The 27,159-nt window shown below is 39.1% G+C and overlaps 1 protein-coding gene across 1 annotated transcript; it reads right to left on the reverse strand.

Annotated features, from left to right (window-relative positions):
• Positions 1 to 3,877: 3,877 nt before the first annotated feature.
• Positions 3,878 to 14,146, reverse strand: LOC122175442. Its single transcript, XM_042863126.1, is given in 4 exon segments — positions 3,878 to 4,290; positions 4,293 to 4,359; positions 9,305 to 9,365; positions 14,073 to 14,146. Coding segments are annotated over 4 exon segments (615 nt in total).
• Between the last annotated feature and the right edge of the window lie 13,013 nt (positions 14,147 to 27,159).

A 27,159-nucleotide genomic window follows, 5' to 3' on the forward strand; every position in this document is an offset into this window, starting at 1 on the left:
GGAAAATTGATTTGGATCAACTGCAGTGTTGAAAATCTGCTATGAAGAATGGGAGGCTTCTGAAAGGTGATGGTGAGAAAAATATTTTATGACAATGCTGAGTCCCGTGAACAAAGCTAAATCCAGAGGGAGTGAACAATAGCAACTTGCACTTGTTTCTAATGAAATGATTTGAAAGCACAGAGCTAAAGATGTTGGCTGCCTGGAAGTAAGAGCTTCTTCCTTTTGTTGCTGCAATTAAAACTTTGATAGCAGCTCTCCAGAAGAAAAAATCTTTGTGTTTTCCAGAATAAAAGTAGGCTGGGTAAATACAGACTAACCCAGATAACTGAGAGTTTAAGTATTGTGGCAAATATGTTCATTATCAGCATCAGGAAAAGCAGAGTAATAATAACCCTTCATTGTGTCATAGCTGTGGGATCTGGGAGAGCTTTTTCAAGCAGTGGGAAACTGCAGGCTACTTGAATTACTGGATCCAGGACCCACATCAAAAAATTTCGAACTTAATTATTAGGAATAGATTAAGTGGTATATTTTTCTGTTGTCTTATTCTACAGCTAGCGCTAAAGATAACACTTAAGTGCCATGATAATTACAAACCTAACACCACAATTTTTTTCTCTATTGAAGATACCAAATCCACAGTATTTGTGTGAATCAATGAATCAGTGTGAGAATAAAGATTATTAATATTTGTTTTTTTTTATGTGCCCATTTCCTCTGTTCTTCTTTAAAATACTCATAACTTAATCTTTCTCAAGAGACACCATAACTGGCAGTCAGGGATGTATATGGAACATCAGTAGGAAAACAACACCAAAAGAACTACACATCAAAGTTGACAAATAATAATGAATAATAGTAGCAATTTAATCAAAGGAAAGAGATCATGCCACAGTGTACCAACATAAATGGGAACTGTTTGAGAACTGTTGGTGATAAGTGGATGGTTGGACTGGGTGATCTTGTAGGTCTTTTCCAACCTTGGTGTTTCTGTGATTCTGTGAAGTCTCTTCAAAGAGTTCCTAGGTTGTATTTTGTTCATAGTTCTGTTGATTTTAGTAGAGAATCCCATGATAATTCTATTTTTTTTTCTAAGTTTGGCTATTTTCCTTCTCCCCGCTGATGTAATGGAATTCCAAGGTGCGTGTTTTTAGGAAATAAGTTTTGTCTTTGAACTGGTGGAGAGACTCAAGTGGTCACATGGAAAATCACAAGCTAGGGTGGAAGAAATGGTGATAAAGTGTTGTACTCTAAGGAAACTTCATCCTAGTAAGAGCAACCAGGGCATGGCACACTGCAGAGAGATCAGCACTGATGTGCAGATGACTGTACTTGTTGTGTAGGGCCTTTTGTGTTCGGCCAGCAACTGAACAGCAAGCAGATCTTGGACAAAGTCCTTGCTGTTGGCTTTAGTAATTGAATCTTATTAATGCTTTTTCCTTTCAGCTAGTATCCTCTTTTCTCATGCCTTCTTTTATGCCACTAAAACACTGCTTTGTTGTCCTTCCTACTACCTTTAATTTCTTCCCACTCTCTTCCTACTACCTTTTATTACACGCAGATTGACAGCAATTTCTGTTGTGTTTCAAATCTTGTGAATTTATTACAAGCAAACATAGCTATTGGGGATTGAAATATTTTTAGAGCAAATTACAGTGCAGTATCAGGTGGTATTTCCTCGTATTGTAACATTAAGTATTACCAGGTTTGGAAGACGAGCTAATGTGCTTAAAATACAGCAACATTATTCCTATTTGACAGCTACTCTCTCCAAGTTTGATTTTAGGATGAACTTTCTCGCATGGGATTTTTTTGAAGGAAAGCTTTAGAAAATCTTTTTGGTCAGGGAACGACTCTTTCTATGTTTCTTGCTTTTTTTTGTTTGTTTTCAGAAGGAAAACAGTTATTTTAAAATTGCTAGCTGCTTTCCTCATTAAAATAAAAATCTGATTATGTGCATATGAAAGTGCATTAAGTCAAGCATTCTATTTAAGATATAATATACTTTTGGAAGAATTGCAGATAATCACTTCCCTAGCTGCAGGACTGGGAAGTCAGTATATTGACTGCATTATGAGGAAGAAAGGATAAGTCCTTGATGATTAATTCAGTGTCTCACTTCACAGATATGTTTGCAGGATTATGCATAAAGGCGTAAATAGTATGTGAAGTCCAGCATATAGCAATATCTCTTTGCTTGGAACACCTAATTCCCCTGAGCACACAGGCCTGTTTGCTGGCATTCTAGCACCAGTCAGATTTTAAAGGCTGGAGAGGAACTGCTGCTGGATTTGGGAACATCCACTTGTCACACATACACAGCTGCGTTGAGATTCTTACACAGCACACTCTCTCACTCTCTGCAGGACTTCTCTGTTGTTGGCTCTTCTGGCCACACGCTCTCAGCCTCCCTCTTACTGGATGACTTGCATATGCTCTTGTTTCTGAAGTCCTTAGTATAGGTGTAATTTGAGCAATTTCAAGTGTTTCAATGTCTGTATTAGTGCTATGACTAATATAAGTGTTATCAAGCTCTAAGTGCAGAAATATGATATTCTCTGAATTTTTCAGAATCGTGAGACATTTGTATATATTTTCACCTTCCCTCAGTTCAGCCTTATTTTGGCTCTCACCCTTCCTTCTGAAATCTGTTTCCCTGCTTCTTGCTTAATCTTTCATGGATTACTTTCTGTTTTGCCCAGGCAAAGGCATGTAATTAAAAGTGTGAGGTTTTATTTGGTTATCTCATCTTTAACAGAAGCATCTATTATGTTGTGTGTACTATGGCTATTATTACAAGCATTTACGTGAACTGTAAAACTGCATGGCTTTTTAGATGGATAATACATGTTTTCTTCCTCAACACACTTGTGTTTGTATTAGATGAGTGTTAAATTTAGGACAACAGTTTAGGAAATGCAGAGTGTGTAAGGATAGTTTAAAAATCTTGGCTCTAAATGTTTAGAACTGTTGGTTGATGAAGGCAGGGAAGGCTTTCCAAATATGTGCAGCCAACGTGAGAATTCTTTTTAGCAGAATATTCAAAGAAAATAAAACATTGAGGAAAGGCCAGGGAATTGTGCCTAACTTGCAGAAAGCATAGGTGAAACAGAAAGTAAAAGGATTTGTGTGATGAAAAAAACTTCTATGCAAAGATTTATATATCAGGAAGGCAGTTTTTAATTTGACGCAGCCAGAGATAGGAAGACTTTTCAAGAGGTTATTCATCTCTTTTTGTATGATGCTACAGAATCTGAAGAGGAGAAGAAACTGTATTCTGGACAGAACGTTGATCTATTGACAGGGTAATTATATGCTGTATACCAATTAAGGATTATGCATTTTTTTTTCAGCATAAAAGATAACATACCTTATTTAATGTGGTATTCCAGTACCTAAAAGGGGCCTATGAGAAAGATGGAGAGAGACTTTTTGTCGGGGATCATAGTGAGAGGACAAGTAGTGGCTTTAAAATTATAAAAGGGTAGATTTAGATTATATATAAGGGAGAAATTATTTATTCAGAGGGCAATGAAGCACTGGAACATGTTGCCCAGAGAAACTCTGGATGTCCCATCCTTGGAAGCATTAAAAACCAGGCAGGATGAGCCTTTGGGCAACCAGAGGTGGCAGGAGGTGTTTCTGCAAATGGCAGGATGTTGGCACTGGGGGATCTTCAAAGTCACTTCCAACTCAAACCATTCAGTGAGTCAACAAGGGCTGCTCCAAAAGTAATGCCTCCTATTTTATTATGTTGGCCCACAGTATCAGAGATGGATGTTATTAATATCACAGAATCACCCGGGTTGGAAGGGACCCCAAGGATCATGTAGTTCCAACCCCCCTGCCTAGCAGGGCCACCAAACATACACATTCAGATCAGGTTGCCCAGGACCCCGTCCAACCTGGCCTTAAACACGTCCAAGGACGGGGCATCCACAACCTCCCTGGGCAGCCCGTTCCAGGGCCTAACCACTCTCCTAGTAAAGAACTTCCCCCTAACATCCAACCTAAATCTTCCCTCCTTCAACTTAAAACCGTTTCCCCTAGTCCTGCTGTTGTCAGCCCTTTTGAAGAGTTTACTCCCCTCCTGGGTGTAGGTTCCCTTCAGGTATTGATAGGCTGCAATGAGGTCACCCCGCAGCCTTCTCTTCTCCAGGCTGAACAAGCCCAACTCCCTCAGCCTGTCCTCATAGGGGAGGTGCTCCACCCCCCTGATCATCTTAGTCGCCCTCCTCTGGACCCTTTCCAAAATCTCTATCTTTCTTGTACTGAGGGCTCCACACCTGGACACAGTACTCCAGGTGGGGCCTCACAAGAGCCGAGTAGAGAGGGACAATCACCTCCCTGTCCCTGCTGGCCACCCCTCTCCTGATGGAGCCCAGGATCCCATTTGCCTTTCGAGCTGCCAGAGCGCACTGCTGGCTCATGTTCAGTCTCTCGTCCATCAGGACCCCCAGGTCCTTCTCTGCCGAGCTGCTCTCAAGGACCACTCCTCCCAGCCTGTACAGGTGCCTGGGGTTCTTCCGGCCCAAGTGCAAAACCCTGCACTTTGCCGTGTTGAACCTCATTAGGTTCACCCGAGCCCAGCCCTCCAGCCTGTCGAGGTCCCTCTGAATGGCATCCCTTCCTTCCACCGTATCAACCGCACCACTCAGCTTGGTGTCGTCAGCAAACTTGCTGACGGTGCACTCAATTCCCTCATCGATGTCATTAATAAAGATGTTAAAGAGCACCGGTCCCAAGACAGACCCTTGGGGGACACCACTTGTTACCGGCCTCCACCTGGACATAGAGCCATTGACCACCACCCTCTGTCTGCGGCCTTTCAACCAATTGCTTATCCATCGGGTCGTCCACCCATCAAATCCACTTCCCTCCAATTTGGAGATGAGGATGTGGTGGGGGACCATGTCAAAGGCCTTGCTCAGGTCCAGGTAAATGACATCGGTCGCCTTCCCTTCGTCCACCAATGCCGTCACTTCATCATAGAAGGCCACAAGATTAGTTAGGCATGACCTTCCTTTGGTGAAGCCGTGCTGGCTGTCTCGGATCACATGCTCATTCTTTATGTGACCGAGCATGTTGTCCAGGAGGATCTGTTCCATGATCTTCCCAGGCACGGAGGTGAGACTTACCGGCCTGTAGTTCCCCGGGTCCTCCCTGCTCCCCTTCTTGTATATGGGAGTGACGTGACCCTTCCTCCAGTCATCCGGGACCTCACCTGACAGCCACGACTTCTCAAATATGATGGAGAGCGGCTCAGCAACCACCTCAGCCAGCTCTTTCAGGATCCTGGGATGCACGCCATCCGGCCCCATAGACTTGTATTCATTCAGTCTAAGGAGGCACTCTCGGACTTGCTCTGCCCTTACAGTGGGGAGGGATTTACCTCCTTGGTCCCCATATAGAGGTTTGGTGATGCAGGGTTCAGGGACGTGAAAAAGACTAGAATCCTGGCCACCAGTGAAGACCGAGGTGAAGAACTCATTCAGCACCTCAGCTTTCTCTTCATCTGTTGAAGCCAGTTCTCCTTTTAAATTAACCAAAGTAGGTATGCCCGTTTTGGCCTGTCTCTTCTGGGCAATGTACCTGTAGAAGGTTTTCTTATTGTTTTTCACGTCCCTTGCCAAGTTCAGTTCTGCCTGCACCTTGGCTTCCCTGATCCCACGTCTGCAAGTCCAGACGGCATTCCTGTACTCTTCCCAGGTGACACAGCCTTTTTTCCAGAGCTTGTACACCCCTTTCTTAGCCCTCAGTTCTCTCAGCAGGTCCTTGCTGAGCCATGCCGGTTTCCTACCTTGCCTGCCCACTTTCTTATTCAGAGGAATGGAGACCTCTTGTGCTTCCAGGAGGGCATCTTTGAAGAGCTGCCAGCTCTCCTCAACATCCTTGTCTTTGAGGGCAGCGCGCCAGGGGATCTTGGCCAGCAATCCATTGAGTAGCTTGAAGTCTGCTCTTCTGAAGTTCAGTGTCCTGGTCCTGCTCTTTGCCAGGCCCACATCGCTTGAGATCACAAACTCAACCAGGGCGTGGTCGCTGGAGCCCAGGCAGCCACCAACCTTGACGCCTTTGATGATCTCCTCAGCGTTGGTGAGCAGCAGGTCCAGCAATGCTTCACCTCTGGTCGGTCTGTCCAATACCTGAACCAGAAAGCTATCGTCAATGGATTCCAAGAGCCTTCTGGAGCTCTTGCAGCTCGCCGTGTGGTTTTCCCAGCAGATGTCCGGATGGTTGAAGTCCCCCACTAGGACAAGAGCCCGTGAGCCAGACATCTCACGCATCTGGAGCAAGAAAGCCTCGTCAACAGCCTCCCCTTGATCAGGTGGTCTGTAGTATACCCCTAACACCAGCTGACCTATATTAGTCCCATCTCTAATCCTAACCCACAGGCTCTCAACCTGTTCCTGACTGCTTCTCGTAGGGAGCTCCTCACAGTTTATCCAATCTCTGACATAGAGAGCAACTCCCCCACCCCTCCTACCTCGCCTATCTCTCCTAAAGAGTCTATAGCTGTTGATGGCAGTATCCCAATTGTGGGAGTCATCCCACCATGTTTCTGTGATAGCAACAAGGTCATAACTTCCCGAGTGCATCACAGTTTCCAGTTCCTCCTGCTTGTTACTCAGGCTGCGTGCGTTGGTATAAAGGCACTTCAGCCGGGCTATCCGTCTCGCCACCTTTATAAGGGATCTAGGATCCCCTAGAACAGCAGCATCCCCAGCATCCCCCTGCCCTAGTCCTTCCCTATGCACTCTGCCGTCATTGCCCATGGAGTTTGGTATAAGCCCTCGAATGACCCGTTCAACCCCAGTAGCCCTTATTTTGTCCCCTTCCCCCTTCATTCCTAGTTTAAAGACCTGTCAATGAGTCCTGCTAATTCTTCAGCTAAGATCCTCTTACCCCTCAGGGACAGGCTGCATGCATCAGCAGCCATCATGCCAGGTGCAGTGTAAATTGCCCCATGGTCAAAAAAGCCAAAATTCTTACGCCTGCACCAGCTCTTAAGCCATCTATTGAAGAGTTGGGTATTTTGGATCCTCCCTGTACCTTTCCCTGACACCACGGGCATAGAAGAAAAGACCACCTGCACCCCAGCTCCTTCAAGTATTCGCCCCATTCCCCTGAAGTCTTTCTTGATAGACCTCAGGCTTTCCTTATCAACTTCCTCGCCGCCAGCCTGAATTATTAAAAGCGGGTAATAATCTGAAGGCCGAATCAACCCAGGAATTTTCTTTGAAATGTCCCTGACCCGTGCCCCAGGAAGGCAGCACACCTCTCTGCGGGTAGGGTCGGCAGTAGAGGCTTAACTTTCCCACTAATATTCCATTACATTTCATTGCCGTGGCATTGACAGATGGCAGCAGAGGGGCAGTGTGACTGCCATGGAGGTGTGTATGAACTAAAGGCATGGCATTGAATTTCTTCACACACAATAAATCACACCCATTGACATTCATACTTGCTGAATGTTTATGGGGACGACCAAACAGTGGATGTGAGCACAACGAGGCAGTGGGTGGTGCATTTCTGCTGGTGAGAAGCCATGTTCTAGATTGCCATTTTTATCAGCGTGTCATACCGATTTTGTTTATTGCTGGTGAAAATTGCATGTCTGATGGTGGTGGCTGTATTGAAAAATTGTGTTCCTTATCTGAGAATTTGCTCTATTAAACAGTATTATTGTGCTATTTGCATCTTGTAGCTTCTGTAAAGCAGATAGAAGGCATTACTTTCCAAATTACTGACATATGATTTGTCCATTCCTAATGTCAGAACCAGAACAGTAAGGTAGCACTTGAGCAGTTACTCTAGCATCAATTTCTGTTGACAGTCTTCATGTTAAAAAATAATAAAGGAAATATAAGTATTCCCACATAGATCATATACACTTCTTTGACCAGTAGAAAATATTACATAAATCCAACACAAAAGCCTTTCAATCCTAGCGTACTGTTGATTTATTGTTGCTTTAACTTCACAGGCAAATTACACGCTTGCATCCTAGCTGCGTGATCTTCTACACATAGCAAATTAGATGATTATAAGCTTCCTCATATGATTGTTATCTTCACTTACTGTCATTCAGATTAATGAAGAATAATAGAACCTTTTGCTGACTTGGATGGACTATTGCAAGTGCTGAAATATTCACTGCTGTGATTTAGGAAATTCAAATCATATTTGCACGCATGTATAGTAAGAATGAGAGTAAATATGTGAAATGTTTGAAGACACGTAGCTTTTCTTTACGATAGTGCTACATATGAAAACTGTGTGCTGCACTTAGAACAGGCAGCTCATGTTGATAGTAGAGATCGTTTACACTGCACTGGGAGTGTAGCAAGTACTTCAAGGAATGAAAAAGCAATTTCCTCCTACCTTAAGATATCTTTACATTGTTTTGTTCAGTTATATATTCAGACTTCAGATTCTTGTTTTCTTCCCACCATGTTTCATCTCTAGATGTTACTCTTTGTTGCTTAGCTTCTTCCTTTTTTCCACCTTTAGTTTGGAGATTAATAAATACTTCCATTCATTTTGTAATAATTTCTATTAAAATTCTAATAAAATAAGATGAGTTGTGATCAAATCATTGCAATTTTTGTGTAAATACTGTATATCATATTTTAAATGTGCACCTTTTGTCCATTAGATTTGAATCATGGAGATTTAAGCGTAGTAACTATTTTTAAATACTATAAGGTCGTTGGCATTTAGTAACTGCCCTAATAGCATCTTGGACTAGCCACATTAAAACAAACGCACAGTACCAAACAAAACACAAACACATTATTCCTCTTTCTGTAAATGATAAGCAGATCTTTGTGTGACTCATGTGATTTATACTGTTTTGGGCATTAGAAGAGTCAAGAAGCTGGGAACTGAGAGAAAGTCTAGGTGTGAATGCCTAAGAGATCCGTAGAACAATCCATAATTTCCTCTGGTTAGAGTACCTGGCTGTGTAACCTATATGAGATTGATCTGATTCCAGTCTTTTCTCACTCAAAAAAAACCCCCCAAAAAAACCCCAAAAAACAGAATACTATTTTAAGAATTTTTCTCTGGGTATCACTCTATGCCAAAGAGAAGCTAGGCTATTGAATAGGATTTGTTTCTGTATTTCTGATGCATTTATTAATTTTTACAAAATAATCATCAAGCTCTTCTGTTGTAGATCGTATTTGTTTTGGTGGCTGTCAAGTACGCTTTTACCCGGTGAGTTTTTCAATGTCTAAGTTTAACTGCCAATGCTAGTATGATTGCCCACCACCCAATTTTATCACACAGATGGTCCTACCTGACGATCCTGTTGCCCTTTTCCATTATTGCTGTGATCACATCCTATTACTGTTTCAAATCTAAAGAAACAAACAAACAAAAACAAACAAACAAACAAAAAAAAAACAGAACAGAAAAGAAAATGGAAAGAAGTTTCCTTGTGATACTTTTTTTCTCCATTTGGCCACAATACTTCATGAAAATATTCTGCTGGGAATGTGTGTTGATTATCATACTGTATGGCTTTGATATAGTGGATGCTGTGTGGTAACCTATGCATAGTTTAAATCTGCTTTGCTCAAATCTCTCAGACTGAAATTTTATTTTATTCAACTATTAGCATATATATCTACTGTTCCTTCTTCCTTTATTCAAAGCGATGCAACAGAAGGCTTGTTTCCAGAAGAAATATTGTTTCACCTCCTGTTCTTGCATAATTTGTTGAACGCAGGCTAGAGACAGAAAGTTTAAGAAGAAAATTGCTAGTGTAGTATCTTGTTGAAGTATCACCTTCAACTGCAGGGTGGCACATTTTCAAAGGCACTTCTAAAAACAGCTTTTCACAAGATCAGCCTACTAAAGTAGGAAATGACAGTTATGCACAAACAGTAGTTCCCACTTCAAAGCACACTCTTCTGTATTAAGAACTGGAATTATTTTTAATTAGAATCTGTTTTTTAAAAAGTCTGATTAATTATTAGCATAATAGCTAGTAGCACTTAATAACATTTAGGATTGCACTGAAGACTAAGAGCTAATGATAGAAATAGTAAAGTTCCTTTACCAAATCAGATATTTCTATCTCCTGAAGTGTATTGTTCTAAACTCCTAGTAGTGAGGAAATACTGAATGGTGACTAAAACTGAGGGCGTTTTAATGATGGCTGCTCTTTCAGTTTTGTCTGAAGGATTTCCAGCACATGAAGAGGTATAAGGAACTGCAAGACAGACATAATCACAGAATATTCACTTTTGAAGTCTTAATTCAGTAAGTCATCTGATTTCAGTGTGAGTGAACTTAGGAAAGACTGAGATTTGGATTATGCATCGACTCACGTGAAAAGATTTTAATAAGTAGGCATCACTAAGAAGAGTTCAGCAGTTGGTAAAAATACAGTCTTTCTTTGTATTTGAATGTGCATAACTCTTACTGACTGTAACTACAGAAATGTGGCTGTGAGTACATTTATTATCCATCAAATCAATTGGTCTTTAGGTCCCTCTCATTGTCTTAAGTTCTTCAATGTACATAGCAGCCAATATATGCAGGTACTCCCTATCGTACTCAATGGCATGAACAAAGTCAGTACAGCTCGTCCAGCCTGCAACTGTACTGTATCTTCTGAAAAAAAAAAAAAAAAACAACCTTTTATAGGCACTTTTTACTTGGATCTACTAACCGTTTCCATAATCTTGAATTGCCTTGAAATGAGGGTGATAATCTTATTGAATGTCACGTGCTTTCTCTATTTTCTTAAATTATAGATTCTTTGGGGTCCTTATTTTTTCCAAGTAATACTACTTTTCATTTGGGGCCTTTCAGTTTGTAAGCAGTGAAGTAGTGTGGGTTGAGTTCTCAGTTCCTCAGCAGCAGTGTCTGATTGAGATATTTTCAACAGGGATTTTTCACTAAACAAAGTACAGCTCCCAGCATTGTTTAATGAAGTCCTCTTTCTTCATCAATGCTACATTGTTTACTGAAAACATAATTAGGATTTTTAGAGAAAAATTATGTAATTTGGTTATGACTGTCACAAAAGCCGCACAACTTGAAAATGATTCTCAGAGGTAATGAGGACGTTGACCTTACCTTCGAGCTTCTTGAAATTCATGGGTGTTGATTATCTTTAATCTTAAGTTAACATCATGCTGTACTTAACAGCAGTGCCCTGTCATCTTTCAAATGTGTTATGACTCAGTGTAAATTTCTTCTTATTTTGGAAATTATAGTCTCTCATGCTGATGAGCGTCATTTAGCAATGATATCAAGTCAATGAAAAAGATTTTTGTCCTGAGTTCAGGACCTTTAACCAAAACAGTTTTTCACTTTTAAAGCAGAATCGACGTTAATCGTGTAGATAGCACTTCGCCTCACCAGTTAGAGTAGATTTAAGAGCTAGTTGTCCCTGACTGAACCCTAAAGCGCTGGCATGGTTTAACTCATCAGTTCTGCTGAGACATATGCTCCAATACATGTTTTCTGTATTGGACACAGGAATTGGAATTTTGCCTCCTATTTGATTTGGACATTCTATTTTAAAATTGTGTGTTGCTAGTGAGCTGTTTAGACACTGTCAGAGACTGTATAAATAACTCTTTGACAAAGATATGGGTTGTCCCCAGATCCCTCAATGTCATCTTCATTGCCAAATATGCATCTGTTTGTTGCTGAATTTCCCCTTTCTATTTTCTTCATTATATTATTTGCCTTCTATCAAACACATGCAGAACGGGCTAACAAAAAATAACACAAATAGTGATCTGATTGGATATGCCTTAATGAAGATATGGTAGGGTAAAAATGTCTCATTTCAAATTTACAAAAATCTTTTCATTTTATCTGTGATCTCCTCTCCAAGCTGAATAATCTTTTTTTTTTTTTTTTTTTTTTTTTTTTTGTGCATGTGTGTGTGTTTGTGTGTGTGTGTGTGTATCTAATAGCAAAAGTCAGGTGCTATATCTTGCATTTTGCTTACTGGATTATTAGATTAATCAGAGTTATTCATCTTTCTCTGTTTTTACTTCCTATGCCAATTTGTATAGCGAAAGAGTATTTTTAATGCTTTCTGAATACGTTTTGGTGCATTTTAGATGGTTATGCTTGTTTGCATGGTTGACCAGGAGAATCAGCAATACAATAGCTGCAATCAGTTCTCTGTAGGTGGCAGTAGCAGACATGACAAACACCACTAGCTCCCTGCTAAGTCGAGTGAAGCTGATACAGCGTTGCAGTTTCACTGCAATGGCGTATGGCAGACAGTGTGCATTTCAGGTAGGCGAGCACTTACCTGTGTCTGTGTCACCACAGTCTTCAACCTCTTCAGAATGCCAATTAAAATTGTTCTGCAAGTGGTGATAGCTGTTTGTCCAGCAGTAGGCATTTGCACCACTGCATTATTATCTTTACTGTTAGATAACTGTCTAATTCGTTTTCTGTTTGTGTTCTGTAATGTTCCAATTTTCTGATTAAATTTGGCTCTCTAGTTGTACTCACATAATGGCTTTATCTTTTACCTTTTCATCTATTCAGAACTTCCTTCCTGAGAATATCAGATGCCATGCAGGGGAAGGGGAAAGAAACTCTTCAAAATGACAGTGAGGATAAGCCAGTTCAATGTCAGCTCAGAGAACAAACCTGACATATTTTTCCCTCTTTATGTTCGGTGGTCCTTCTTGACTTAAAGCCACAGAGAGGATTCTGTTTCAAAAATTTTGTCTGTTGCTACCTTTTAAGGTTGATGTTCTAGCACACTTCTGCAGCATCAGCCAATCAACTGAAAGGCTGAGTAAATATTTCTCAAATGCTATGTTGTACTTCTTTCTAATTGTTATTGCTGCCTTAAAAAAAACAATAAAAATACCAATTTGATCTCACTTCTACTGGGTACAGGAGTTTATGACACCAGCCTGAATCTGTGTAATCTGATCATGCCCTTCCAAAAGGGAAACCACGTCAAACATTAAATGCATAGGTTCGTTAGGTGGTGATGACTGCGGCAGCAACTGTAAAAATGTGAAGGTGGCTCACCGGCTGACCAGTTGCCCATATAGCTGTTTGAGGGGATGCAGAAAAAATTCCTTTAACAAGATTGTTAAACCCACTTTGATTGTAAAGGATGACTATTGCATTTAACCTCCCTGAGGCCTTAACATGCTGAAGCAGGCAAGCTGTGCAGGTTTTCAGGAAGATACAGACTCCTAAAAATAAATTAATCATGCATTATTTTTTTTCCTACTGGCATGCACTGAAGTTGATAAATATTTTTTGTGCATGGTGTAATTTGACCATAATTTTTACTTCTCATCTGATTATGTAAAGTAACGTTCAGAAATATATGTTGTCATTACAGGCCAGATAGTTTCTGCCAGTCATGCTCAGAAAGAAAGATAATCCCTTCAGAGTATGAGGCTAACGCTGGAGCAAAGTTTAGATGTCTTATTTTCATCATGACCTTAGTATCTAAGGTATTTAGGACCAGATCTTAAAATGCTTAAAGCTCTCCAGTGGAATTTTCAAAACCATTCTAGAAACTCCTATGCAAAACCTACTTTTATTTGTCTGTGTGTTTTGGTGTGCAATTATTTTTAAAACTGTGCCTTCATGTTTTTTTTTCATGTACTTGTGTATTTTGCTCTTTTCAATGTATTTTCATTCTGAGAAGTCTGGAAATGGATTTCCCATGAAAAAGTATATTGGCAAACCAAATTTCTTGGTTTCAGTTATCAGTGTTAGTCACTGGATTAAAACAGTGATTCTGCTTGTTTTGGCAGAAATCATCACCAAGTAGGCAAGTAGGGCAAGGCTGAGGAGGAATTGCGCACAGCAAGGTGCAGGGACAGTGACTGCCTCAGCGAATGGCTAAGATCCTCTTCTGGCAAGGGGAAAACCTAGTTTTCCCCATACTGGCAGTGTTCAGCCTGGCTTTTGGAAGTACCCTCCCTGGTTCCATCATTCATGTCAATAGCAGTTAATATCTCATGTTAGCTCACAAGGGATGTTACTGAAAAGCCAGGAGCTCTTTATTTTCAAGGCTGGCAGTTTTTTGGATCAGCTCCCATCTGGCTTACTGTTGGTTCACAGTACAAAGACTGTTTTGCCAGGAATGATCAATGATCTCCTGTGGGTTATCAATTGTGGTCATTGTTCCATCTTGATCATAGTTGATTTGTCATCATCCAGAGACTATGTGGACCACAAGGTTTGCTGTCATAAATGATTTTCAGCACTTCCCTGTATCTGACATTTATACTCTCTTAATATGTTCTAGTGCTATCCCGCGCTGTTCAGATATGACCATGTAGGCAGCTGTTCTGTCATTCCCTTCACAGTTTTTATTTTTTGTATGTTTGTTTTCATTTTAGTATTAACCCTGAACAATGTGAAAATAATAAAGTGAAGGAAGGAATAACATTAACTTATTCCAACATCAGGTTTTCTACTTCTGCAAGGGAATGCTTCTGTTTTGATGTGTCTGATGTTCTCTTGTCTGTGATAGAATACCAGATGGCTATTGTAATACTGACTTCTTATAGCAGGGTGATGTCTTCTGCATTATGTAGGCCGCTGCTATACCTCAACTTCATTACCAGAACTTTTTCTCTCAGTGATCCTGGCATACTTAAGACTAATCCTACTTGCGTCTTCCTGTTTACATAGCAGATGCATCCATCACCTGATACAAGTGTTTTTTTTTGCCAGCTACTAGTGTAATTTCTTGAGTTTACAATAGTGAAATGCAATCTTTTATTATACTAGAATCTCTCAATTGAAAAGACTTGGCGTAGTTTGCAGGAGACCTGAAGAGTCATTTCCATACTCCCTTTATACAAATGTGAAGTGTTTGTGTACTATGAATTATAATAAAGGCAAGAATGGAAGAACAAAGTGGGTAAGTTATTTCTATACTTCTTACTCCTTACAATTTTCTTACATTGTACAAAAGATTGTAGTTAGAATAATGACAGCAGGCTGATATTTTAAAGCTGAAGAATACTTCTGTTTAAGTGAGGTCCAGGGCCCTCAGTGAAGTTGGTGTTCAGTGCACTGAAAGTGAGTTATAAGTATATGCCTGAAGTAAATGTTTAATTGAGTGATAGTTAAGGGTCATTACTAACTTTGAGACTGTAGACTTAAGTATTTCAGATGACTGGCCAAATACTTCCATTGTTTATTTCCCTTGAAATTATTAATGTTTAATTCCATGTATTTCAGGACTGGGTTAATATCATTGCAAGGGATTTATGCTTAGGGCTGGATCACGCTGAGTCCAAATGAACGATCATTATTAAGAAAATGAACTGCAGCTCCCTCTTATCTGTCAGGACTATGTCAAGCACGAGAGCAGTATAGCACAACGATAAAAATAATGATCAAAAATAATGGCAATAAGAAGCTTTCCTTGAAGTAACATCAGAATTGCATCCTTCCACCATTTTGTTTGTGTAGATGGTTAAGCGCAGCTCTGATAACACAGCTTGCTTGTGGATCAGTATTATGATAGGAAAGCTCATGTGCATCATCTGCCTTATGGCAGTTTGCCACACAAATACCACTTAAGCTGCTGTTCTTAGGAGCTCTTTTGGAGGTGCTCCGTAATGGCAGCAGCCTTACTTCCTTTCTCTATATGGTAATGGGATAATAATGATCTTCACAATATGACTTCATTTTGATATTATACTTACTGTTTCCCTGTAATTTGAGGTTTTATTCCTCAAAACAGAATAAACAGTGTAGGAACCATTAAGGTAGTAATGTTAGAAATAATACTTCTGGAAGTATGCAGAGAGTTCTTAACAGGCCCATTTTGAATGTGGAAAGAAAGGACCTTCCTATGTGTCTGCTGTCCTGAGGTGGGCCCTGTGATGGGTGCATGTCTAGCACCAGACAGATGTTCAAGAGAGAGGGATTCTGCAACCTGCTATAAATGCACGTTTACTAGAAGGCTGAATCAAGATGGCTTTCTTATTGCAAAAACACAAAGAAAACAAGCCAAGAAAAACAACAACAACAACAACAAAAACAACAACAAAAATCTAAAACAAGTTGGTAAGTTTGATTATAAATAAAGTTTTCAGGATTCCATTTTGTTTTGCAGTAAGCTTAGCTCTAAGGCATAGTAAAGAAATGTATTTAAGTTTGATACAAATTGGAGTAAGATTGTGGGTTGTTTGCCAGCAAATTGATCCTGGCTATGCTGCTAAGTCAGCTCACCTTAAGAGAAAGGTAGAAGGCTAGTACCTGCTTGTATGTAATGCTCTAGTGAACAGCAATGGAAAAGAAGCAGTAAAAATACTTTGCATTTGAACGCCATTTTGAAGTTGCACAAGTAGAGCTGTAGTCATGCTGAGTGTGCCATTGGAGGCAGCCTGCTCAGTATCTGCACAATTACCATGGGAGTTGAGATTACTAGGGGATAACAAGGGGTTAAAATGCTGTGCTAGGAATCTCTAACAGTGGTCAATGAAGTGTTTTGTACGTTAATAGTCATGTTTGGAGCTCTACTGACCAAAAGAAAAAAAAAAAAAAGGGTAGAAGAGGATGAGAAAGGAAGAAAGCAGATGGTTCAGTACATGATACTGAACATTATAGACAGACACAAAGTCAGGTAGTAAAAAATATATGTATAAAAAATACCAAAGTTCGGCTCTTAGATCTGTGTTTAGGCAGCCAACAAATTGACTTTTTCTTTTACCCCCTGAAGTGCTGCTTACCCAGCAATTTCCATTAACTTCACTTAAAGCTGTTCAAAGTCACCAGGGCCCTGTTGGCCCTGTGCTCAATGCACAGGAACTCAGGTCCCTTGTCAGCAGTTTCAGTCAGCATGGAACTGGCATACTTCAGTCAAGCCAGAATCAGGTAAATCCAATAACCCTTATTCATCTGTAGTTGCTTTCTTATGTTTACTTTTCATTTTCCTACCTTAACATGTTAGAGGGGTGCAACTGAATCGTAATCAAAAATTTGCAATTTACACCAGAGTATAAGTAAGCAAGACATATAAATATAGTAAAAAAAGAAGTGAGTAAGGAGAACTGAGAGAAGAATAAATCTTACTTCAATGAATTCAGAGTGAAAAGACTTTTCGCTAAGAATCTAAAGCAGAAGATGAGCTGAGATGGCCAGCTGAGTACATGGGCAAGTTAGTGCTTAGTGTGATAAATGTTGTTTATGTACACACCAGCAGGATGAAAACTGCAATGGCTTTTTCTTCACTTAAAATTTAGGAGTGGAGCATTTGAACAATTGCTGATCTTAACGTCTTGAGATTAATAGGGTTAATTTTTCCCAACCCAAACCATTCATTAGACCTCAAATAAAGAATAGCAATGCATAACCTATCCAAGGATTAGAACAAGCTCTTTGGCAGTACCAAAAATTGGCTGTTTTGTCCTATTTTACAGCAACAGTAGATTTTATCTAAATATTCACAAACAGCAATACATTCTAAATACATAAGTAATCCTAAGATTATTAACACTATCCAATAAGATAGTTTGAAGTAAGCTTGCTTTTTTTTTCTTTTGTATACGTTGGAAGCATGTGAGACCTCATGTATGACTTTCAACATGACATTGAATCACAGAATCACAGAATCACAGAATTGTAGGGGTTGGAAGGGACCTCCAGAGATCATCGAGTCCAACCCCCCTGCCAAAGCAGGTTCCCTACACCAGGTCGCACAGGTAGGCGTCCAGGCAGGTCTTGAACATCTCCAGAGAAGGAGACTCCACCACCTCCCTGGGCAGCCTGTTCCAGTGCTCCGTCACCTCACTGTAAAGAAGTTCTTGCGCTCAGTCGTGCGGAACTTCCTATGCTCCAGTTTCCAGCCGTTTCCCCTTGTCCTGTCTCCACTCACCACTGAAAAGAGTCCGGCCTCGCCATTCTGCCCCCCACACCTTAGATATTTATAGACCTGGATCAGGTCCCCTCTCAGTCTCCTTTTCTCAAGGCTGAACAGACCCAGTTCACTCAGCCTTTCCTCATAGGGGAGATGCTCCAGGCCCTTCACCATCTTCGTGGCCCTCCGCTGGACTCTTTCCAAGAGATCCCTGTCTTTTTTGTACTGGGGAGCCCAGAACTGGATGCAGTACTCCAGATGAGGTCTTACCAGGGCAGAGTAGAGGGGGAGGATCACCTCCTTTGACCTGCTGGCCACGCTCTTTTTAATGCACCCCAGTAAGCCATTGGCCTTTTTGGCCACAAGGGCACACTGCTGGCTCATGGCCAACCTGTCGTCCACCAGGACACCCAGGTCCCTTTCCGCAGAGCTCCCCTCCAGCAGGTCATCCCCCAACCTGTACTGGTGCACGCAATTATTCCTCCCCAGAAATTTCAGTTCTTAATAAAAATTGCAAAATTCTTCATCTAATGTTAATCTGATCTTAACCTAGATCTTCTTGAGAATCTCTCTGGTCTTTTTCCAGTATTAGTTCCTTTATATTTCTTTTCTGACTCTACAGAGAGTGAGTTAAGGGGATCATTCTGTCCAAGTAGCTCTAATATCTCATATTTGTATTTGGCAGTACTTCCAAGTGGCTGTTTAATCTTAGCTGTATACTAGAATCTTATTTCTATTTGGAATAAACTATAGCTGGCTGTGCGACTGTTTTACATAAATCATAGTGCATTTAGACTTCTTATAAGAGCTTCCAATAAACTTCTTTTTGTAACGTAAAATTAGCTTTCAAATCATCTTCTTTGTAACCAGTCTTAGCAGAATGAGTGTTCTGATACTTTATTTCCAGTGATTACAAATGATAGTCTAATATATGCTGTTGTTTTCTATTCCATTTCCTTGAATAGATGTTTGCTTTTGTACCCTGAAGGCGAAACAGTAAAAAAAAGTTAATAATAAGTAAATAAATAAAAATCTTTTAATATTGAAAAACAACTGTATAGTAGGTCTTCAAAAATAATAAATTACTGATGTGTTCTTGCCAGAGCAGCATTTAGGTGAACGTGTAGGCCATTACTGCAGATGCAAAATGCTTGTGAAATTCCACATGTATTACGTAGGCTTATAATTGTATTGCATACAATAGAAAGAATATACATAGAGAGCTTTGGGCCATTATTTCTACACAGCTATTTACCTTTATACAAATACTTATTTATGGTGCATTGCTTTATTTTGTAGTATAAAAGCGTTACATGCTTCTCTTGTATTTGTCCATCATTCTTAGGTTTAAGTATAAAATGTAGAGTGTTGTCTACTTTCAGGTGTAAAACTTATATTACTGGATTAGTAAAAGTGACTGCTTACCTCTCTTTGGGATTACTGGATTCAATCAAGCAAAGATTTTCACATCTTTTGCTCTGTCAAGTTTGGACAGTAGTGTTGAAAAACATAAACATGTTCAAGCCTGACCTCCAATGGTCTCTTTTCTTTTTTTTTCCCCCTAGGTTTGTGTGCTGGTTTTGTAAATGCCGTGCTGATGCATAACTAGAATGTTTGAAATTTGAAAACGTTTGGAATTCAGCATACGAATGTAGAATGAGAAGAGGTTACCTGAAAAATTGGTGTACGGTTCAGCAGAAAAGTTATGACTGTTACTTGATTCCTTGGTTTGGTTTTTGATTGTTTTTGCTTTAACGTGAGATTACACTGATTTATAAGAACTTTTTTCCTTGTAGTTGTGCTCACTGAATTATCTGAACAAATAATGGTGTTCCTGTCAGTACTGTGCTACTGGGAACTCAGCTGTTAGTAAAACATGCAATAAAGCTGCCTTCCAGCACAGTCTGCCAGGGCTCAGTAGAAGACAAAAATCTAGTCCTGAATTTGTGTCTCAACACAAATGTTCAAAACAGCAGTCTGTTCTGAGAGAAATGGCTGAATCTTCTAAGTTATATATTCATTCTCTAAAATGAATTTTGATATACTGTAAGTAGAAACCAGATTCTGTAGATGGAAACCAGATAAACGTCAACAAAAATGCACACACACTCATATATAGCCTGCAATGTAGATAGAGACACCTTGAACAGAACTTCTTGTCTTCCTGCTTCCTCTCTTTTTTTTTATTTCTCCAGTTAGGCTGAACTGATTATCAAATTAGTCTGCAGTAGTTGCTTTTGTGTTTTGATTTTAAACTTGTGCAGGAAACATTTATACATGTGTGGGTGTGGTTTTTTTTTTTTGTTTGTTTGTTTTTTTAAGAGATGTGGCCTTCTAATACCTCATGTATTTCCTTTGGGGAAATAGAATCTACATGTCATAATTTCTACAAGTTATAATTGCTAAAACAGCTTGAAACTTGAATCTCTGAAATATCTGTGAGTAATGCCTGTATGATATTAAGAAGGCTCATTAATTAATTACTCTAATAAGCTGAAGGTGATTCAGTAAATCTCTAGTTAATGCATTTTGTAAATACTGTGATTATACATGTGACTTTGTTATTATAAAATGATTTGTTCCCCTGACATACTCTTCTAAGTGAGAAGTAGTTGCACAGTTGATCTTTTCGAGAGGAAAAGGTGAAATTAATGAATGAATCAGTCAGTCTTTCACCCTTCATTAATACTGAATTCATTTCTTAAAGAAATGAAAGATTGTCTTGAGTCGTTTAGAGTGTGAATTTCATTCCAAATGCACGTAAGTCTTCATCTATTTAGAGAACAATGGATTAACAATGAAGTTTAAAAATGTATATACCCTTCACAAATGGCTAACGGTGCTGAATGGCAAGAACTTAAATCTATCTTGACTCTGTAGTGAAGACTGAAAACATGCACAGGTTAGTAAACTTGGTTATAACAAGGGAACAAGTGAAATAAAATGAAGTAAGTGAAATAAATAACAAGTGAAATGCTGTCTTTGAAGTGAATGTTTTCTGTGTTACTAATGTGTAAATAGGATATGGCATTTTTAATGAATTCATAGGACTAGAATTTCAACATTTGAGAAGGCAGTGGTAAATGAAGAAATGATGACTGCAGTTCTGACTGCAAAGTACTGGGAAATAAGGGTTCTCACCTGCATTCATAATAGATGTAGGAAGCGTGCTTTTCCTTCAGAAAATATATTTTTTAATATATTAAAATGTCTGAATAAATACTAGTCATCTCATACAGTAATCTTATAAATAGGATCAGATCACTGTTATGGCAGAGGGTTGTCTTATGTTCCTTTAAATGGCGACTGGTGACTCACTAGGTCATCCTTCTTTTGAATCAATTTTAAACCAGTGTTTCATAAAGTGCTAGTAGGAAGCGTAGTGTGGGAAGTGCTCTTTCAGATGGGACCATATGTGGCCATGAAAGTTTCCCCCATTCTCTCTTCAATAGTAAGATTCTGATGTTTGGAGTTCTGTTTAGCCGTGCTGAATTACATTCCTCCTACTGCATCTAAAAATGACTCCTGTAGTTTTCATTTTCCTTGATTTGAATAAAACCAAGGACTTCAGTGTTTTGTCTTGTGGGGCCCACTGAAATACATTCTTAATGAAACTGAAATCCACAATTTGGTCAACTACAATGTTCTATTTCTTTAAGAATATCAGGAGATGCTATCTTGAATTGTTCTTATTTTTTATTATTCTTATTGTATTATTATGTATCTTATTATCACATGCAGCCCATGTGATAACCTTTGCTGGTTTTGTGGTTTTGTGTTAAAACTGTGTACGTATCAGACAAAAATGTGAGGAAGAGATCTTCTGCTGGAGTCAGTAGAGAAAGATGTTAGAGAAGATCAATAACGGTATGCAGCAGTTCTGCAAAACCAAGGAGAAATCCTGAAATGTGAATTTCTGGGTGACGTGATTGATTGCAGTATAGCACTCTGCTGAAAGCTTTGTAAGGCTGTGCCCCATTTACTCTTGTATGTGAAATAGTGGGCCTTCAGTCCATGACTTGGGGTCCACTTGGTTATAGTTACAAAAAGATACCAGATCTAAAAGAAGAAATCTAGCTTATGATATGTATAATATATATTATATATTATATAAATGTATATATAGCTTATATATAAGGCAGTGCTTTCATTATGTAGGAATTACAGCTTATATTCGGTGATCCTTATGGGTCCCTTCCAACTCAGGATATTCTATGATTTTATTTTAAATGATAGCAGGCTGTAAAAAGGATATACATTTTTTCCCCTGTATGTTCTGTTGCTTTGATCAGATGGGGATTTTTTGATAGAAAGATGTTTCTATCTATGTGATTTATCATTTTGTGCGTGAAAGAAGACACAAGGAACATACTGATATTCAGGTTTGTTTGTTTGTTTTTTAATTGGATCAAGTATGCCTATATAATTCCCCTAAGGCATGTGAGTAGATAAAAATGCTGAGTGTAAAGCCACACTTACCTGGTAGAAATTCAGCTATTTTGTGTAACATTTCTTTTCCATTCAACACCATCTGGCAGCTGCAAAGAGCTGAAAGAATAAAGAAAAAAAGCCAGTTGTATCTGCAGGTAACATTCTTGTTACTTCACAACAAAATCCAGAAGCTCCTAGCCTAAATATTGGTCATGGCTAGCTTATTGACAATGGGTAGAATGCATATAACATCTTTCACATTTGAACAATTCTGAGATCCTTGATTAGATAATGTAATCATGATATTGAACAAATAAGTCAGTCCTCTTACTGAAGTTATTCAAATGGTAAAAGTGATTTTAAAAAAAAGAAGGTGAAGTCTTTGGTGTGTTTTGTCTATATACAGGCACTGAAAAAGTGAACAGGCAGCTTTAGGAAGAAGACTTGGAAGGAAGAATAAAACATTCAGAAAACCTGAATTTTTTCAGGAATATTTTAGGATCACATGTGGTTGGTTTTATGCTACTCCATCTGCTTCTGTATTAGAATAGCTAAAATAAGACAGGGAGAAAAACTGTCTTTAAATGTTTATTGATCTTTTCAGTTAAGCTATTAATGGTTTGTAGATTGACCAATTTTTCTGAAAATACTTATACTTCAATTATGCAAGCTCACGAGTTTACAGGTAAACATTTTGAATGGGAATTTTGAATGTTGAATATATGAAACTGTGAAAATAATTACAAAAAAAAAGAAGAAAAAGAGAGAAAAGAATGTCATAGTTTTCTATATGGAGGTAAGCTTTTTGATTATTTATTTGTTTGTTTTTTTATTTATTCCTTTGCTTCAGGTTCAGTTGCTTAGTGCAGTAGTTGAGGTGATTGAGACCACTGTGACAGAGGGTGAAGGAGACCTGGAAAATATTAGGAATATAGTGGGGTGGGGGAAATGAAACTAGACTTTTAATAGCTGTGCTGTTTCCAGATATGTAATAGAGAAGAACACATGAAAGGAGCAATGTACAGGAGGTGAGTCCAGGCAACTTCTGAATTTCTGTTCCAAACAAGATACACTTAACTCTGGGCTGATTAAAACAGACACCCTTATTCCAGGTTATTGTGCAAAACAAGAAACTCTTATTAGGTCTTAAGTTTTTCATATTTCTGTCCTTAAAGCCCAGGATTTGCAACACACACAGTGCAAGTACTATGCAAGATCCGTTCTATAATCCAGCTCTACAAAGACACAAAACTATCAAGACTACACCAGTGGACAGGGCCTACATGTTTTGGCGCACAGTACCAGGGTGCTGGCTCACTCTCCTTGTTTGGGATGTGGCAGTAGAAGCACGCGTGAGAGTAAGACGGTGTTCTTGGAAATGCATTCGTCAACTGAAGGCCCTCAAATGGGGGCAGTTGTCAACTCTGGGAGCCTGAGAGTGACTTAAGCAGATGGGAGTTCTCGCCCTATGTTATGTATATCCTTGTTCCATGTATGAGATGCTTACAAGTGTAATGCCTCATATTTTATTATGTTAGCCCACAGTGGCACAGGCAGGCACTGGTGGTGTAGCAGTAGTGGTTGAACCTCCCCGGCAATATTCTGTTGTATTTGGTTGTTGTGCAACAGATGATGGCAGAGGGACAGCCTTACAAAATGGCATCTAACATGTGCATATGAAGCAAAAGCGTGTCATTGAATTCCTCCATGCTGAAAAAAATGTTACCCATTGACATTCACTAACATTTACTGAACATTGATGGACAGTGGATTTGAGCACGCTGAGGTGGTGAGTAGATGGGTTGGTGGTGTTTTTCAGCAGCAGTGACACAAAGACAAGCCATGTTCCATATGGCCTTGTAGATTTTTATGAGCATGGCATGCAGTCACTTGTTCACTGCTGGTGAAAATGCGTAGTTAATTGTGGTGACAGTGTTGGAAAATAGTGTTTTGAAGCTGAGAATTTGTTCTATCAAATAGTGTTATTTTTCTCTTTGTATTTATTGTTGTTTCCATGGAAATAAATAGGAGATGTAACTTTTGGAGTGACCTACGTAGTTTTCACCCCGGGGCTTCTTAATAATGGGAAATTGGAGCAGTATAAACGTTGACAGAGAGACAGGGAATTGCCGGTGGTGTTAGAATTTTCTGCTAAGGCTCTGAGAGCTACATATAAGCAAAGATCATTAGGAAGACTTCCTGAGCAATGAATATTGCTCACTCTTACTACAGGGATAATGCTTAATGCCTTAATTTCTATTACTCTTACAATATTTTTCATGTTACGAAAAGACAAGAATGGCAACGTTTGTCAAGGCTGGGGTGTAGGAATTAAATTTTACTTGTAGAAGTATTGTTTACTGGAGAGCAGGAAGGAAGAAAGAACTGTATATGTTTGTCGGTTAATTGTACAAATACATGGACAATAGAAGCTGGATGTGAACTTCATGTGATCGATCAGTGCCCAGGGGTGTGCTTTTATGCTGAATTAAACATAGTACTGGGAATGACTTTTTTCCCAAGTCAACAATGCAAAGTCCTTCTTGAAGGGTAACTCATGGAGCAGCAGTAGGGTACCTGATGTGCCTTGAGCTCATACAGTCTAGTTTACCTTACAGTATTTTGTTCACATGGTCATATTTATAATAATGTATTTTTCAGACAATCAGCATCGTGTGAGAGAAGATGGAGTTTTAGATTAGTTACATAACTTAAATGATAACAATGGGAAATTGCTGTGTGGTGGGTTCTTTTTTCCCCACGCCAGACATAAATGCCTAAAAAAAAAGCCCTGTGCCTGTAAATGTGTGGACAGAGAAGTGTTCCCCTCTTTTCTTTCTCCCTCTCTGTAATCATTAACATTCATTCTGTTGACTGTCAATAATTACTTGTGGGATTACAATTACTTCAGAGTGGATTTGTTTCCACATTCAATGGGCATGCTTTCCCTTTTGCACACACATTCTCTCTTGCTCTTTCTTCCCTTTCCTGTTTTGTCTGTCATAATATTATAGCTACTCTAGTTTTTCTGAAATGTAGTGGTTGGTGCGTGTAAGTAGTGGGATGACATTTTAAGCATAAAGGCTTAAAGCTGTGTAGTCTTTAATTCCTCTTCTTCATGCAGTTACAGTAAATTCTCTCTTCCTCCCTCTCTCTGAAATTTAGATTACTTGGTTATGAATTATAGCTGATGCTGACCTAAAGCATTTAAGTGGGTCGTAGTCTGATTTTTCAGACTGCAATCTCCAATTGTATGTGTAAAAGTGCTGCCTCTATGTCTTAGCACAGGCTCGTAGTTGTACATAGACAAAAAAGACAGCTGGGAACAAATGAGCACACAATATTTTACAAAACTTTGCCAATTAGCTGTTTGATCTGTCAGAGTGTCAGCATAGGATGTACTTCTCAGTAGCTGAGGGAACTAAATTGACAAAGATCAGTGTAAAACAGCTTTTAAACTTCCCTGTTAAGTTCATTATAAAATCACTGTTGCAATTGATCTGCTTCACTTTAATTTATAACCTTGTGTGTCAACACACACTGCTCTGAGGTATAACGGCCTCTTTGTGGCTGCTAATGGACCATGCCAAAGGCTATCTTAATCATAGTGCTGCACGCTGCTTGTTGCCTAAACTTATTGTGTCGTTACAGCAGAGAGCAGGCCATACATGTAACGTCTTTGTAATAACTTTTAAGTGTCTAGATCACTGTGCAAAATATCATGTAGGTATTTTCTTCTTTGTTTTACCTTTTATAAACAAAGCGGTTTTATGATGGCGTGGTTCTTTTAAGGATGTTTCCATCTCTGTCAGTTAAATTTGGTACTATCAGATCTTTGAAACGTGTATTTTTGTATGCAACAGTAGCTAGGGAAAAAGTCCAATAAAACTAAATAAAAATTGTGAACTTCCTCATAAATGTAACATTATTCAGCAAGAAGAAAATAAAAGCAAAGTGTCAGGACACGTTGTATCTTTTAATTGTATGCCCATCTTTGCCTAATGCGGTTTTATTACGCTGCCTTAATTGAAATGAAATGTTTATAACAGACATTTAACCAGAATCCAATGATTAAATAGACAAATTTAATTCCGCTGTTGTTTTTCTTAGGTAATCAATGTGATTTAATGACAGTCTAATTGAGTACTTTAATTTTGTGAAAAGAAAACTAAAAGAAAATTCACTTTCAAAATTAGAAGTAATAATGGAGGTACAGGATGATTCCTGGGGATTAATGACTCTGAGAAAGCTGAAGGCTCAAGGATTAGCTGTGGGTTTTTAACCTCAGGTGGTCGTTAATTCTTCAAGTAATGCTCCATGCCCTGAGCATTATTAGAATTCAATAGTGATGGAGTAGCAAATTTTAGCAATTAAAACTTCAGCTATATTTTTTTAATGCAGATTTTTTTGTCTCACTCTGATATCTTCATACAAAGTTGAACATGAATCAAATCATCAATAATATCCAGTCAAACCTTTTGTGTTTTTCATAATTTGCATGCTTTGCAATTTGAGGGCATGTTATGTCCTTGGCGTGTTATGTGATTGCAGTTGATGAGCCATGAATTGTCCCATTAGCTGTGCCCCACACACATCTAACTATTAGGCTGGATGTGCACTCTACTAGGGAGACCTGAACTTGTACAGATGCTTGTTTTTGTCAATAATGATGCAGGTGCCACTAGTTTGACTGGCATCAAAATGACAGGGTAAGTAATGTGCTCTTGTCTTCAGCATCCGAAATGTTGATTTTCTAATCCTCCTGGGATTAACATGCAACTAGACCTTCCTGGATGAAGGAAGAGCAGCTGATGTCATCTTCCTGGACTCATGCAAAGCATTTGACTGTCTCGCATGATGTCCTGTTACCAAATTGGAGAAAAACA

Source organism: Lagopus leucura, unplaced genomic scaffold, assembly GCF_019238085.1.
Source record: "Lagopus leucura isolate 7727_CA_CO unplaced genomic scaffold, USGS_WTPT01 Super-Scaffold_739, whole genome shotgun sequence".
Taxonomy (NCBI): Eukaryota; Metazoa; Chordata; class Aves; order Galliformes; family Phasianidae; genus Lagopus; species Lagopus leucura.